Below are 13,197 nucleotides of genomic sequence, written 5' to 3'. Positions count from 1 at the left end.
TAGCTCGATGTTCATCATCATCAAGAAGAAACTTCCGTTGATATTCATGGCGAGCGAAGGTCGAGACTGATCGAGCCTCAAGCGGTCAACCTCCCGTCTAAGAATCCTGTATGAACTCCTGAAGGGAGATCAGTGGAGGGGGCAAGTCGGGGCACGACGGTGTGACATTAGGAGGAACCTATCGGTGGCTTCATAGCAGAGAACGACTCCTCAGCTCCTTCACGATACGACTCGGTTACGATCAGTGTGGCCAATCAGAAGCGTTCCAAAGACCACCTGGCAGGCCATCGTATGGAATCCTCCACCCCTTCCTTTTCTCACTGAGCCTCAGCATCAGCAACTTGGACAATATACCGGCGCCCTGGTTGGACTCAGCCCGGTGGAGAACGGAGTGGTCGTGGTTGCTCATCATCGTGGTCACCCTCAGCATCACCGTTGAAGAATCTTCCTCGGTTTGCCCTTACGAATGCAACCATGTCTACTATCGTATTGAGATGATAACTGGTGATCGTTAACCGTATACTTATGAATGTTAGCCCTTTACATGAAGATGAATTTATCCGATAGTTATATCAGCAAGTAACCACTTCAATTTCCGACTCCGTACTGTTGCGATGGTCTCTAGTTATTTTCTCTGTCTCCCCTTGGAGCCTCCAAAGCAGGGAGTTTTTAATATGTCATTCTCGCCATGACTGAGTCCAGTTCGCCCTCGACGCCTACGGAAATGAGCCCGTACGGTCCCCCACCAGATCGAGAGCTCTTCGCCAGCGTATTGGCTCGTCGGCAGAGACCTCGCATACTGCCCATCCTATCGGCTAGTTGCAGCTGTGGTGGCGCAGTGACCCTCCTCCTCCTCGGCCCCCGGTCGAAGACTGCAATTCTTGATGTCCTTGTCATGACTGTTCGTCGATGGACCTCCAACTCCGGGAAGGTCTGCATCCTCGACAGTTCCCTGGTGTTTGCCATGCCCGAAGTCACTACTGGTGTTTTCATCTACACAACGCCCTCTGCAGCGTCACTCCTCGCGGCGCTTCGTGACTTCCACAATCAACATCTCAAACGACCAACGACCACAGTTACAATAGGCTGGATGGTCATCCTTGTAGACTGGACTTCTCTCAAAGTTGAGTTCGAGCCCTTGGGGGTCCTCAACCTGGCCCTGCGGTATCTCGATCAGCTAGCCCAGAGCTACGACTTCCCCCTGGTCTTCACCGGCTTGCCCATGACTCTAAACGGGTGGATCATATCGGATATAAAGTACCCCGATCCCCGACCTTGGGTGGTTCCTGGACCTGCCGTTCGACAGTGTTTGGCACAGGGCCGACTATGGCTAAGGCCGGCCTGTGAGGCTTGCGGCTCGATTTTAGCTACCGTATTTACTTCAAGCGGTTGTGAGTACTATGCTGTCAATCGAGGAGAAGAGGGAGTCCGCTTTGAACTTGTGGAAAGCTGTCTTTGTCCCTGTGGAGACTCTTTTCCCCTAGGAGGAGGGGTCCCATCGAGCCGCAATGCACCACGATATTTCCCGTGTAATTGAGTGTACTACTTTTCAACATCAGATGATCGTTCGGAGTGGGGGCATCCTTCAGCTCTCACACAGTCGGATTCTTCTCCTCCTTCTCCCATGGTCTCCTCACTATACGGCCACTCCGGAGGGTTCGGTCTCTCGGGTACCGCAGGGAACCGTACGAGACGTCGCAGGCCCGAGATCAGCGAGGAACAGAAACAGGAGATCAAGGTGCGCGCGGCCCTCGTCGGAGGCGCTCAGCTACTCTGTGCCTTAGGAAGCGTTCGATCTTTTCGATACCAGTCGCAGTGGATCGATCGATTACCACGAACTGAAGGTGTGCATGCGTGCACTTGGCTTTGATGTGAAAAAGGCTGAAGTGGTGAGTGACGGTCCTTCTTATTATCATCTGGTTGTGGAAGCTTTGCTGTAGCTGGAGCTGATGAGAGACTATGATCGTCAACAAACGGGTTCGATCCGTTATGATGATTACTTGGAGATCAGTAGGAGTGTAAGATGAGTCGCCTTGTGTGTATTGGGAACTGTTAGTGACAAGCAAATACGCCGATAGAGACCCAACCGAAGAGATGATCAAGGCCTTCAAGCTCTTTGATGATGATGGTACAGGTGAGAATATCGTGAGTTCGGGTCGGCTTGGGCAAGCAGTTATCGTAGGTCGTATTTCTCTGAAGAACCTCCGTCGGGTGGCGAGAGAATTGGTAAGTTCATCTTCTGGCTCTTCACTTGGCAGTTTCAGACTTTTAGGGAGAAAACCTCTCGGATGATGAACTACAGGCGATGATTGACGAATTCGATACAGATCAGGACGGTGAAAGTGAGATCCACTCACAATACCATCTCTCTATTCAGTGTGGGAAAATATGCACATGGTCAACTACATGTGTTGGCGACAATATAAATTTTGGAGAGATTTAACGCAATTCTTGTTGGTTTTTGTACGTTTCTACCGTAAACTTCTTGGGCTCAGCTGAGAACGTATATTCCATCACCGTCTCTGCTAGTTAGAAGCCACTCAAATTTGTCGCTGCCTTTGAGTGTTGCTTGTCAGTTAACGAGGAGGAGTTCATCGCTATTATGAAACAGACATCACTTTATTGAAGGAGAGTATATCCATTGCGTGTTGCGGTCTAAGACTATTCCCACTGCACGATACTCCCATCCGTTGTCGAGTTGACGTGAAGTGCGCTCGAGAGGACCACTTAGGGACACCTCAGAAATGTGCAATTTACGGGATGTTGGAATCTCATAGAGAGAGGAACACATGTACGATTGAGGCACCGAGGGACAGGAGACGATATCTCTCGAGAGAAATGAATCACCTGTTGATACTATACAGAGGATGACAGACAACTCATCCATCAGGGGCATATGATAAGACGGTGTCACCATTACGGTGATTAGCATAACATTGGTTCGAATGGATGAAACCTTTTGGAGGCTCGTGTGGACTCCTGTCACCGAATTTGCAGCTACGTCAGGATAATTGCGGTACCCAACAAGCCAAAGAAGTCGGCTTATACTGGCTCCCGAGCAGTAGACAGCCCCTTAAGCACCTACCCAAACCTGTTTCTTCGATTTCACCCCGAGAGGCGAGTTAGTCTCATTGGTGTGTAACGGTGCTTGTGACAACGCAAGTTGACCAAGTTATCCGAGTTCCAATCCCACGAATTCGCACCTCATAGATGGGTCCGCATAGGCATCTTTAAAAGTGCGGGGTCACGTCCATGACAAGTCGAACAGGAAAATTTACAGAAAAAGTGCGATGAAATGAAGAAAGTTCCGCATATACGAATAACGTAAAAAGGATAGCGTCGACAATGATCTATATAGTATTGTCCTCTTTGACGTCGTCACTCGGAATAGTGTACACTCACTTGTTGGGTAAAAGAAGTCCTTATCTGTTAAAAACATGTACTTGCGGTACGCCTGTCCTCGGCGCTATTGAGCTCCACAGTGGAGCTACATTTGAGCGAAGGTGGCGCTCAATAGGCCCTCGGCCGGACAGGCTGATACCGTGTCAGTGGTGGATCGTATCAGTGATACGCTCTCCCACAAGGGAAGGTGCGCACACACCCCGCAGCATATACACATATACATATACAGGAACCCCGCAGCACTGCTAGCGTCCAACGTGTTTGGAATGCGGATCCCAAAAGCGAGAAACCTGACTGGCAAACAGATTGGTATGAACCAGTATACGCGGAGACAGGACCTTGTAAAGGTAACCTACCGAATTCGGACAAGTGCTTTCAAGGGTTCGCATCACGCAAATGAAGCCACCAGTTTTGAGTCAAAACTTTTGATTTTTAGTGGAGTTCCATAGTGGGTCCATCGTGACGCTGGATTGGTGCCACCGGTGTCTCCAATCATGTTGTGTATTCGACGTATACTATGCGTTCACACTTTCAGCTGAGCATTATTGATCCCTTTGATCAGTTGCCATCGGGTGACGATGTCGCGAGGTGTATCGATTGCACTCGTAGCGAACAATGAGCGTCGTCGATTCCGATAAGATCATCGTATCGTCTTGAACGTACCACTTCAGGATTCATGATATAACGAACTCAATACGGCAGTAGGTGATCCGATTGAAATATAAAGGAGCATGCAACTAAATACTGTACACCACTTCCTTATCGATACGACGCGAAATTAAGAACACCAACAATGTGGTCGATTCATGCTGTGGCACTCGGCATTCCTTCTGAGCTGATAACAGGAGAATGATTATTGCTGGGAGAGGAATCAAAGGAACAACAACGACTGCCTCTCAAACTTACTCTAGAATAGGTTCGCTGATGGCCTGGTTGAAGGAACGCTGGAGGTCAAGTTGACTCTTTCAACACTACGGTTCACGGCTCCGCTAACGACATACGTGTTTGCGTGCACAATGTGCGCTGCACATGTCTCTCATGAAGGTTTCAAATCTCCACTCGACTCGCTAAGCTCCATCATTGAGGCTTCTTACCCGAGTTCGTGATTCGTTCAGCAAGGCAGTCGCCTACAGGAAAGGTGAGAGAAAAGAGCCATAGATCACCAAATATGTATGACAGCTGTGGGGTTCGAACCCACGCCCTTTCGGACTGGCGCCTTAAGCCAGCGCCTTAGACCACTCGGCCAAACTGTCGATGAAAACCAACTTACTCCGAGTTCATAATTAATGCACAGCAGAGCGGAATGGGCACACCAGACTACACCAAGACCCAACAGCAGTCGACACGTACGGTCGACTGAAGCCGCAGAGCGAGAGGGACATTATCAGGTCACGAGATCTGTGAAATCTACGGATGACAGTCCGTGGCCAATATTATTCGGAACCTTATGCAGAAAAATTTCAAATTGAATGTGGATACTGATGACTCCACTCATAGCAATACCCTAACTACACCCAAGAACCGTGCAGAAACCCTTCTCCCCTTAATTGGCCCTGCTAGCAGGCATCGACTTCAAGACAGAACGATGAACGGCACAAACAAAGAAATGTTTACATGCCAATACCAGGCAGATTCATCACCTGAGTTGCTATCCTCCGTCACACCATTAGCGACGCGCTCTGAGTGACGTGCCCTTACCTGCTCGAAAACCTACCAAACAAGTTATTCACAGGAGTCTACCGTATGATTTGCCATAACTCCAGTAAGGCTCGCTGTGGTGTCCTTTCCGTCCAGATCTGTAGCTGGGGACGAGGCGAACAGGTGCTCCAACAGAGTAATAGTTACTGCCAGGATAATTCGCCGCCTCAGTACGCCAAGAACCGAGATATTCCGGTTTATGCTGCTCGCCTGTAGCTGTACTGTAATGGTCTTTGTGATCAGCAGATGCAGAATCCCCCGAAGTGCATCCTCCAGAGGTCAATCTCCAAGCCCCGAGATACTTGGAGCATTTGTCATTCGTTGGGGCCACAGGAGTAACACAGTCGGCCAGACCGGGTGTTTCTATCGGTGATTCCGGCAACAGCTCCCTTGCAACTTTGTCGATGGACTTGAGTGCAGGAGTAGACTCACAAACATCAGCATACGACGGATTAACTTGCCTCTCTGTACTCTTGACAGAACTACCACACTGACCTTTCGTTAGGGGCTCCTCACTCTCCGACGGACTCAAAGACCTCATAGGAGCGGCAGGAGCAGCCGGAGGCTGAAGGAGATGCCACCCGCATTCGTGGAACGTGCTCACCTGCGTCTCACAGAAGCCTTGAACCAGCATAGCCTTCTTCTTCTTAGTCAAGGCTTCGAAGCCGACAACGTGACCAGCTAGCCATGCTTGGATTCCGGCGGAACTGCAAGGCATCAGGCCATTTCATTGATCACTTCGTCGTCCTCACTTTCGATCACGGCAGAGCTTAGCAAGACCCTCATCATTCGAGACGAGCTCTTCCGGTAGACAGTGTACGTGTAGGAATAAGGAGCGCACTCCCTCCGCGCTGAACCTGTCCTCTGCCGGGTACCCTATCCTCAAGTCGTTCTCCAATATCTTCCGTTCGCAGGCGATACAGTGCGTCCTGCTATGGTTGGGTGAATCCACCTTAAACTTAAACAGTGCCTTGGCTGTATCAGCTGGCGCCTCTAAAGCCCAGCAACGACGATGATGGTCCCAAACCGCGCCTGCAGCCGCGGTGAGGGCTGATTGCCCCATAGTATCCCGTCCAGTAGCCATTAATTGAACCAGAAACTACACATTCTGCACCTACTATGCTCAGTTGTAGAGGAAGCAGGTCAGATGAAAATGACCGCCCACAGATCAAATGGTCCATCGATATGAGGGGGACGAGGAGTCGAGGAAGGGGAAAACCCGTCAACAACACGCAGTCTTCCTCCCTGCTCTATCGGAACTATCCCCTAGTTGTATTGCTCACCCTTCATAGTAGTAATACAAGAGGAGCTCAGGTATTCATAGAAACATTTATACTAGTGGTGAAATGTCTATCTAGCTCCATTGAGGCTTCATCATCTACGGCTAATTCCTTGACGGATATCTCCTACTGGAGCGATAGTATTGAGGAGATGGGGAGATGCCTGAGAGAAGTGAAAGGCGTATATCAGTGCCTCAGTGGCGACCAAGACTCCCTTCTGGAACTCATGGTTGAAGGACTCACCCGAGTTCCCACGTGGTGGCGGCGGCCAGCGGGTGGTCGACTGAGGGGGGGCTGGTGGAGGGGGCAGAGGAGGGGGAGGCGGAGGAGGAGGAATTCTCTCAGTGAATGCATACCGACCAAAGCTGGAGTACACACTCGAGGGACCGCCACTACGTGAGTAACAAGCCGAGGCGGGCGCATACGAATTGGACCACGGGCCCGACCATCCACCCTGACGCCCATCGAATACCTGTGTAGTGCCAACACTCATCGTTGAGGTACCCGAACCAACAGCAGTTCGGCTATACCGCGGGTTCAGCACCACAGTCCGAGACCAGCTATCGCTCCCCTTACCACAAGTCTTGGCGACTGCAGCAGTACTGGTCGAAATCCTAACACGATCTCTCTTATCACCGACCACAGTTTTCTCCTGTCCCCCAGCTTGAGTACTGCCACCGAGTTCAACCGCTTCTCCCCTCACATCTCGAGTACCCGCCTGAGGGGTAGAGGCCCCGCGGACCGCACTGGCCAGAACTATCTTCTTGGGGGAGACCCAAAGCCTAGGAGAAGTTGATCCCTCGCTACGTCTGCTCGATGATGCTGTTCTAGTATGATCAGACCTGCCGTGCCGCGTATGCTGGTGGTGACGGTTATAATGCTGATGATGTGAAGAACTTCTCCTCCTTCCAGAGCATTGGCGACTATGTCGATGAGAAGAAGGTGATCGTCGGCGTTGGCCTCGGCTTCGACTCCTCCCCCGCTTGGACGACCCGTGGGAGAAGCTCTCTCCCCCTCGAGACCATGCCCCTCCTGAGCGGTTATGGTCCGGAAGAACAGCCTCATTATTTTTATCAGGAGTTTTCAAATCCGCAATGGATGGTCGCGGATCACTTTGAGGAACAGCTATGGTTTGGCGAGGAAGTGAGGCTGTAACAGCCGGTAACAGAGCTGACGTAGCCTCTGTCGTGTTGGTGATGATGATGCCAGATGCCGGCTTGGTGTTCGGTGGGGCGCCAACATCCACTCTCCCATCAACTCCACTCTCCCCTACTCTAGGACCGCCACCCTTCTCGAGTATAACCTTGTCGACCCCGCTGCCCTCCTCCTCTACTTCCATATCATCTTCGTCTCCATTCTCATCTGCTCTCCCATCATCCCTGCCCTCCTCCTCCTCCTCTACTTCCATATTATCTTCGCCTCTATCCTCATCTGCTCCTCCATCATCCCTGCCCTCCTCCTCTACTTCCATATTATCTTCGCCTCTATCCTCTTCCCCTATCCCTGCTCTGCTCTCTCCCTCTATCACCTTCCTTGCCGTCCTCTGATTTCCCATCACCCTTCCTGCCCTCCTCCTCTACTCCCCCATCACCTTGCCTGCCCTCCTCCTCTACTCCCCCATCACCTTCCCTGCCCTCCTCTACTCCCTGTCACCTTGCCTGCCCTCCTCCTCTACCCTCCTGTCACCTTGCCTGCCCTCCTCTACCCTCCTGTCACCTTCCCTACCCTCCTCTACTCCCCCATCACCTTCCCTACCCTCCTCTGCTCTCCTGTCACCTTGCCTGCCCTCCTCCTCTACCCTCCTGTCACCTTGCCTGCCCTCCTCTGCTCTCCTGTCACCTTGCCTGCCCTCCTCCTCTACTCCCCCATCCTCCCTGCTCCCCTCCTCCAGTGAGTCCCCTACATCGTTACCAGTGCAGACTGTGGACCCCCTCTCAGAACACGTCGATGAAGACACCACCAGCGAGCCCATCACAGTGGCGATCGAATCACAACTCGGGGGAGATGCCACCTCCGGCTCGGTCTTGATTCTCACCGGGTCGTTAACTCGTTCCGTCTTACACTCAGTGGCAACGGCCCCGGTACGTGTTCGCCCGGCATATCTCCTTGGCACTACCACTGCTCCTCGTAGCCCCAAGCATTCCTCCTTCACTAATGCTGTGCTCGCCTCTTCCCGCCGAGTAGGCTCCGCCTTCACAACAGCAGTTGCTTCTCTCGCGGAGCCAACCGTCGGCACCTCCTCTCGCGAAGCCTCGGCTCTATGCGTAGGACTTTTCTCGGTATGCCGTTCAGCCACTTTGCGCGATCTACCAGTGTTGAGGAGTGAAGAGGTACGGATACAAGTCACCGCTGGAGGACGCACTGTAGGTGCATCCTCGTGCGTATCCCTGCCCGTGGACATGGTGCTGTCGGTAGTACTCGTAGTTTCAGCAGTCTTTGGCGTCGCTGTCCTTTTAGATTTCTTCCGGTTACCCTTTGGACTCTCATCCACCCGTGGGGACGGCGTCCGGAGATGACGGCTCCGCTTCGTGGATTTATTACCCGTCTTCTTTCTAACCTTCCTCGAGTTCCCTCCAGCCGTGGGACTTTCCTCACTCGCCGGTCGCGCGACAGTTTTCGATGGTTTCGATTTCTGTCTCGCAGCTGTCGGCACCTCTTCTCCTTCATCATCCTCGATGGACGATTCCACTTCATGCCGTTTGTTCCTCTCTTCGTGCCGCAGTAAGCGGCGCAGGAGACAACTTCTGCTACCCGAGTCATCAAGTCCAACAGTCTTGCAACGTGTGCGTAGTCGAAGCGTATTCATCCTCTCAAGCTGCTGCTTCGTGAGAGCAGGGCAAGGAGTCTCTGTTGAGACAGGCGCTGGTCGTGGAGGGGACGTCTGTATTGCTGCTGACTTCGGCGGATCCTCACTTCTTAGAGCCGTCTCCTTAGTAGGGGAGGAAACTTCGGCATTGAAGCTCTGAAATACAAGATGGTAATTCCCTGGCAACAACGGCTGAAAGGTCGCTACAAGAGATTCCCGGAATCCGATCGCCAAGCTCATTTGCTTCTTATCTTTCAAGGACTCGAAGCCATACACGTGCTTACCCAACCATACACTGAGTTGTCGAGACCTGAGGGCCAATAACTGCAGTCTATCCAATAGCCTTCCTCAACTCACCTCGTCTGCTTACACAGTTCCTTTACTGCAGGGCACCCTTCAAAAATATCCTCAGCCAAGCAGTGCTCATGCACGTATAGTGTTCGAACACCACTAGCGCTGAACTTGTCCGAGGCTGGGTACCCCAATCTCAGTTTGTTTTCAAGAATCTTCCTCCCACACCCAGAGCAATGTGTATTGCTATGCTCGGGCTGGTCTACTATAAAAAACCATCTCTCTCGAGGATCACCGGCCGCTGGCGAACCATAGAGGTTCCAACACTCCCGACGGTCATCCCAGTTAGCATTGAAGATCGGTGAGGGCCTGTGAGACTGTGCAGAGGCCTCGATGGCTGACATTGACTAAGTCAATCAACTTCGCCGAAGTATAACGTCTATGTAAACAGATACACCCGCGAACGTTCATGGCTCGGCGATTAAGCGAATCTCAGAGTGTACTGATACCGATATCGGCGTATCAGGCTCCTACAGGCACTTTTCTGACCAATACCGAGCAATATTATTGCTGATATTACTAACAGGACCCCGAGTCTCAGTGACTGTCGCACTATTGAAGCTCTACAATTGAGCCATCGCCACGTTATTTAGAATAACACCAGATTCAAACATAGAAACTCGAACTACTCTTCATAGGATTACTCTAATCTTCATCACATCTCCGGCATGGATGCCAAAATTGGCGTTGAGTCACCACCGAGAGCCATAAAGATCTCTGGATGCGTACGATGATGGCCGGGAGCTTCCTCGAGGGTCTGAAAAGGAGCGTCAGCCAGAGTGAACCATTCAATGATCTATTTAGGGCGGCCGAATAGGGGAGGGGCCGCTATGCTCCCCGCTATGGACTATACCATTCAGAGATCTATTTAGGGCGGCCGAATAGGGGAGGGGCCGCTATGCCCCCTGCTATGGACTATACCATTCAGAGATCTATTTAGGGCGGCCGAATAGGGGAGGGGCCGCTATGCCCCCTGCTATGGACTATACCATTCAGAGATCTATTTAGGGCGGCCGAATAGGGGAGGGGCCGCTATGCCCCCCGCTATGGACTATACCATTCAGAGATCTATTTAGGGCGGCCGAATAGGGGAGGGGCCGCTATGCCCCCCGCTATGGACTATACCATTCAGAGATCTATTTAGGGCGGCCGAATAGGGGAGGGGCCGCTATGCCCCCCGCTATGGACTACCATTCAGAGATCTATTTAGGGCGGCCGAATAGGGGAGGGGCCGCTATGCCCCCCGCTATGGACTATATCATTCAGAGATCTATTTAGGGCGGCCGAATAGGGGAGGGGCCGCTATGCCCCCCGCTATGGACTATATCATTCAGAGATCTATTTAGGGCGGCCGAATAGGGGAGGGGCCGCTATGCCCCCCGCTATGGTCTATACCATTCAGAGATCTATTTAGGGCGGCCGAATAGGGGAGGGGCCGCTATGCCCAAGGACAAGGAATTCACATACACCAGTAAGGACATTGGTTTGACGTTTGGGTTCACACAAGTGCATCTTATTAGAAGTTTATTCCGATGGAATTGCTTGTATCGTGCAAAGTCGTGAAATGCGACCTCTTCTATTGTAATCGATCTTTTAAATCAAGGATTTCGGTTTCTCGCTCAGAATGTGGAAATTATAAATATGCCGTCTGAAAGCCCTTGTGGAGTTTTGTGATATCCTCATACGCGACTCATACAAAGAATCATTTTTAATAGTTTATTTGGAAAGCAAATTATCCCGAAATGCCTGCAGTTCATATCTCGCGGACCGCGAGTCGCGGTGGCATTGGCATCGTGGAATAACTATCTCATCCGAGAAATTAATGTTAGTGAGCATGAAATGAGCTTTGGAAAGGAATAGGGATACCACAAGTCTTGTGGCACAAGGAGCACGAGGCAGTGACTCACTGTGTGCTCCTCGATAATATCGATATGACAGCCAAATCGTGTTGTCACGGTTAGTGACTATCACTATTGGGATCATTGAGTCACCCGCCTCACCAGATTCTCCAGACGTGTACCACCCGCCGTTCCCAACTTGAAAGTGACTCCCAGGAATAGATCGAGCGATAGGTGGAGGAGATATTCCCCTTCGGATATAATAGGGATAGCGATCCTCGGATGCTGGATGAGCCACCCATGAGCCTGCCGACCATCTTACTTCACGGCCACAAGGCGGTTCCAATATATAGCGACTGTCTTGGCCCCAAATGTCTACCTGAACCGGCATGAGTCTGAATCTAGTGCGCCCCTAGTCACGCACTGCTCACCGTGTTCTCCTCAGTCTGTGTTGCTTGATCAGATCCCGCTGCCTCCGCCACAGGGTTTGTCACTCGTGCCTCCGCCAATACAACGTTCTCCGGTGGGAGAGCTCGAACACCACCAGAAAATACTCGGTTTATCTCCATGCCGGGTTGACTCTTCTTGTCCGCACCATTCACACCAAACGGTGCCATTCCGCAGTCCAACGCTTCCTCTACCTTGGCAACCCCACCACTCTCGGACTTCACAGCTCGAGAAAAACATTCTGCTAGACATTGGATCGGCTCAGAGGCAACGTCAGCTTCAAGATCAATCACCACTGACTGCGATAGTCCATCTACACCCCGGGTGTAACACCCGCCTGCGAGCCTGCTTCTCGCGAAGCTCGGCTGGTATTCCCCACGCGCCGTACCGGAGATACCGTAGCCTCAGCAGGATGACTTGAGATGGGCTCATTCTCATGTGCAGGACGTTTCTCACTCGAAGACCTCGTCTGCCCACTGACAGCACTATCTCGACTGGCGACGGCACTACCAATAGCACTCGACTGTCCAGCCGGCCGCGGTGAACTGATTCGTATCTTCTTGGGAGGGGCTGTGGCACCAACTTCGGGTGGCAAAATAGAAGATGACACATTATGCGGGCGCCTTCCGAGCTTGACTCCGCGCCTTCTCTCAGCAGTCCTCGTTTCCTCGCGACCCATTCTTCCCTAAAGGATATTAATAGGAGTGCCCTCCATGAGAATGCCAATTAGGGCCTACGTTGCATCCAACAGCGCCCTGGCGAGCTGTAGAAGACGAATGCTTCGACAGAGGCCTCATTCGCTCCTCAGCCTCGGCTGCGGACTCGTAAGCCTAGAGGACATACCCATACAACTTTTTACCATGGTTTCTACTCACGAAAGAAGCAACGAAGCCGTCGGCCACTCGGTCTCGCTCTCTCTCTTCAAGTGCATTATAGCCCTGCATGTGTGCAGATAGCCACAAGATGAGCGTGCGACGGCTGAAAAGTGATGGTCTCACAACCAAGGCGAGGTATAGCCAGCTTACGATCTGGCCCGACAAGCCTCGCCCAGCTTCGGTAGCGCCTTGAAAATGGTGCTTGGCAGGCAATGCTCATGGTGGTAGATAGTACGGACACCATTACCAGAGTAATGGTCCCTTATAGGGTGGCCGATTCTGTGGTTAAACGCCAGAATACTCCGTCCGCAGCCAGAACAACGTGTCTGGCTGTGTTGCGGGCGCTCTACTAGGCAGAGCCACTGGTTCGGCCCCTCTTGACTGCCAGATAGTTCGTATAGAGCCCAGCAATGATGGTTGTCGTCCCAACGAGCCGTGAAAGCCGGCTCAAGCCGGGCCATGAATAGACGAACTCTGAAGCAACAAGCTAATTTCGTCAT

General features: G+C 51.9%; 5 protein-coding genes across 5 annotated transcripts in view; 2 read left to right on the top strand and 3 right to left on the bottom strand.

The window, feature by feature from the left end:
• Pmar_PMAR016117 (hypothetical protein) overlaps positions 1–439 on the top strand; it is a gene marked incomplete at both ends in the record, with an annotated part of 822 nt that extends 383 nt beyond the window's left edge. The window contains one exon of the mRNA XM_002765276.1: positions 376–439. Coding sequence (XP_002765322.1) covers positions 376–439 — 64 coding nt within the window. The remainder of the gene's footprint in view (positions 1–375) is intronic.
• Positions 440–1,624: 1,185 nt separating this feature from the next.
• Pmar_PMAR016116 (Centrin-3, putative) lies at positions 1,625–2,626 on the top strand (the record flags this gene model as incomplete). The annotated part of the gene is made up of 7 exons (XM_002765275.1): positions 1,625–1,738; positions 1,785–1,889; positions 1,941–2,010; positions 2,057–2,134; positions 2,183–2,226; positions 2,273–2,342; positions 2,577–2,626. The coding sequence occupies 7 exons, from the start codon at positions 1,625–1,627 to the stop codon at positions 2,624–2,626; spliced, it is 531 nt and encodes a 176-aa protein (XP_002765321.1).
• Positions 2,627–4,479: 1,853 nt separating this feature from the next.
• Pmar_PMAR016114 (hypothetical protein) lies at positions 4,480–6,184 on the bottom strand (the record flags this gene model as incomplete). Its single annotated transcript, XM_002765274.1, has 6 exons — positions 4,480–4,529; positions 5,043–5,112; positions 5,143–5,246; positions 5,323–5,665; positions 5,705–5,807; positions 5,853–6,184. The coding sequence occupies 6 exons, from the start codon at positions 6,182–6,184 to the stop codon at positions 4,480–4,482; spliced, it is 1,002 nt and encodes a 333-aa protein (XP_002765320.1).
• A 290-nt stretch (positions 6,185–6,474) lies between these two features.
• Positions 6,475–8,781, bottom strand: Pmar_PMAR016113 (hypothetical protein; the record flags this gene model as incomplete). The annotated part of the gene is made up of 5 exons (XM_002765273.1): positions 6,475–7,098; positions 7,188–7,412; positions 7,537–7,877; positions 7,909–8,026; positions 8,086–8,781. The coding sequence occupies 5 exons, from the start codon at positions 8,779–8,781 to the stop codon at positions 6,475–6,477; spliced, it is 2,004 nt and encodes a 667-aa protein (XP_002765319.1).
• A 1,399-nt stretch (positions 8,782–10,180) lies between these two features.
• Positions 10,181–13,197, bottom strand: Pmar_PMAR016112 (hypothetical protein; the record flags this gene model as incomplete). The annotated part of the gene is made up of 7 exons (XM_002765272.1): positions 10,181–10,294; positions 11,538–11,754; positions 11,807–12,121; positions 12,211–12,507; positions 12,560–12,652; positions 12,698–12,800; positions 12,848–13,197. 7 exons carry the CDS (start codon positions 13,195–13,197, stop codon positions 10,230–10,232), a joined length of 1,440 nt encoding a protein of 479 aa, XP_002765318.1. The 3' UTR covers positions 10,181–10,229.

This window comes from Perkinsus marinus (genome assembly GCF_000006405.1).
Source record: "Perkinsus marinus ATCC 50983 genomic scaffold scf_1104296975560, whole genome shotgun sequence".
Taxonomy (NCBI): Eukaryota; Perkinsozoa; order Perkinsida; family Perkinsidae; genus Perkinsus; species Perkinsus marinus.
The sequence above is the reverse complement of the archived record's forward strand: the minus strand, read 5'-3'. Positions and strand labels throughout refer to the sequence as shown.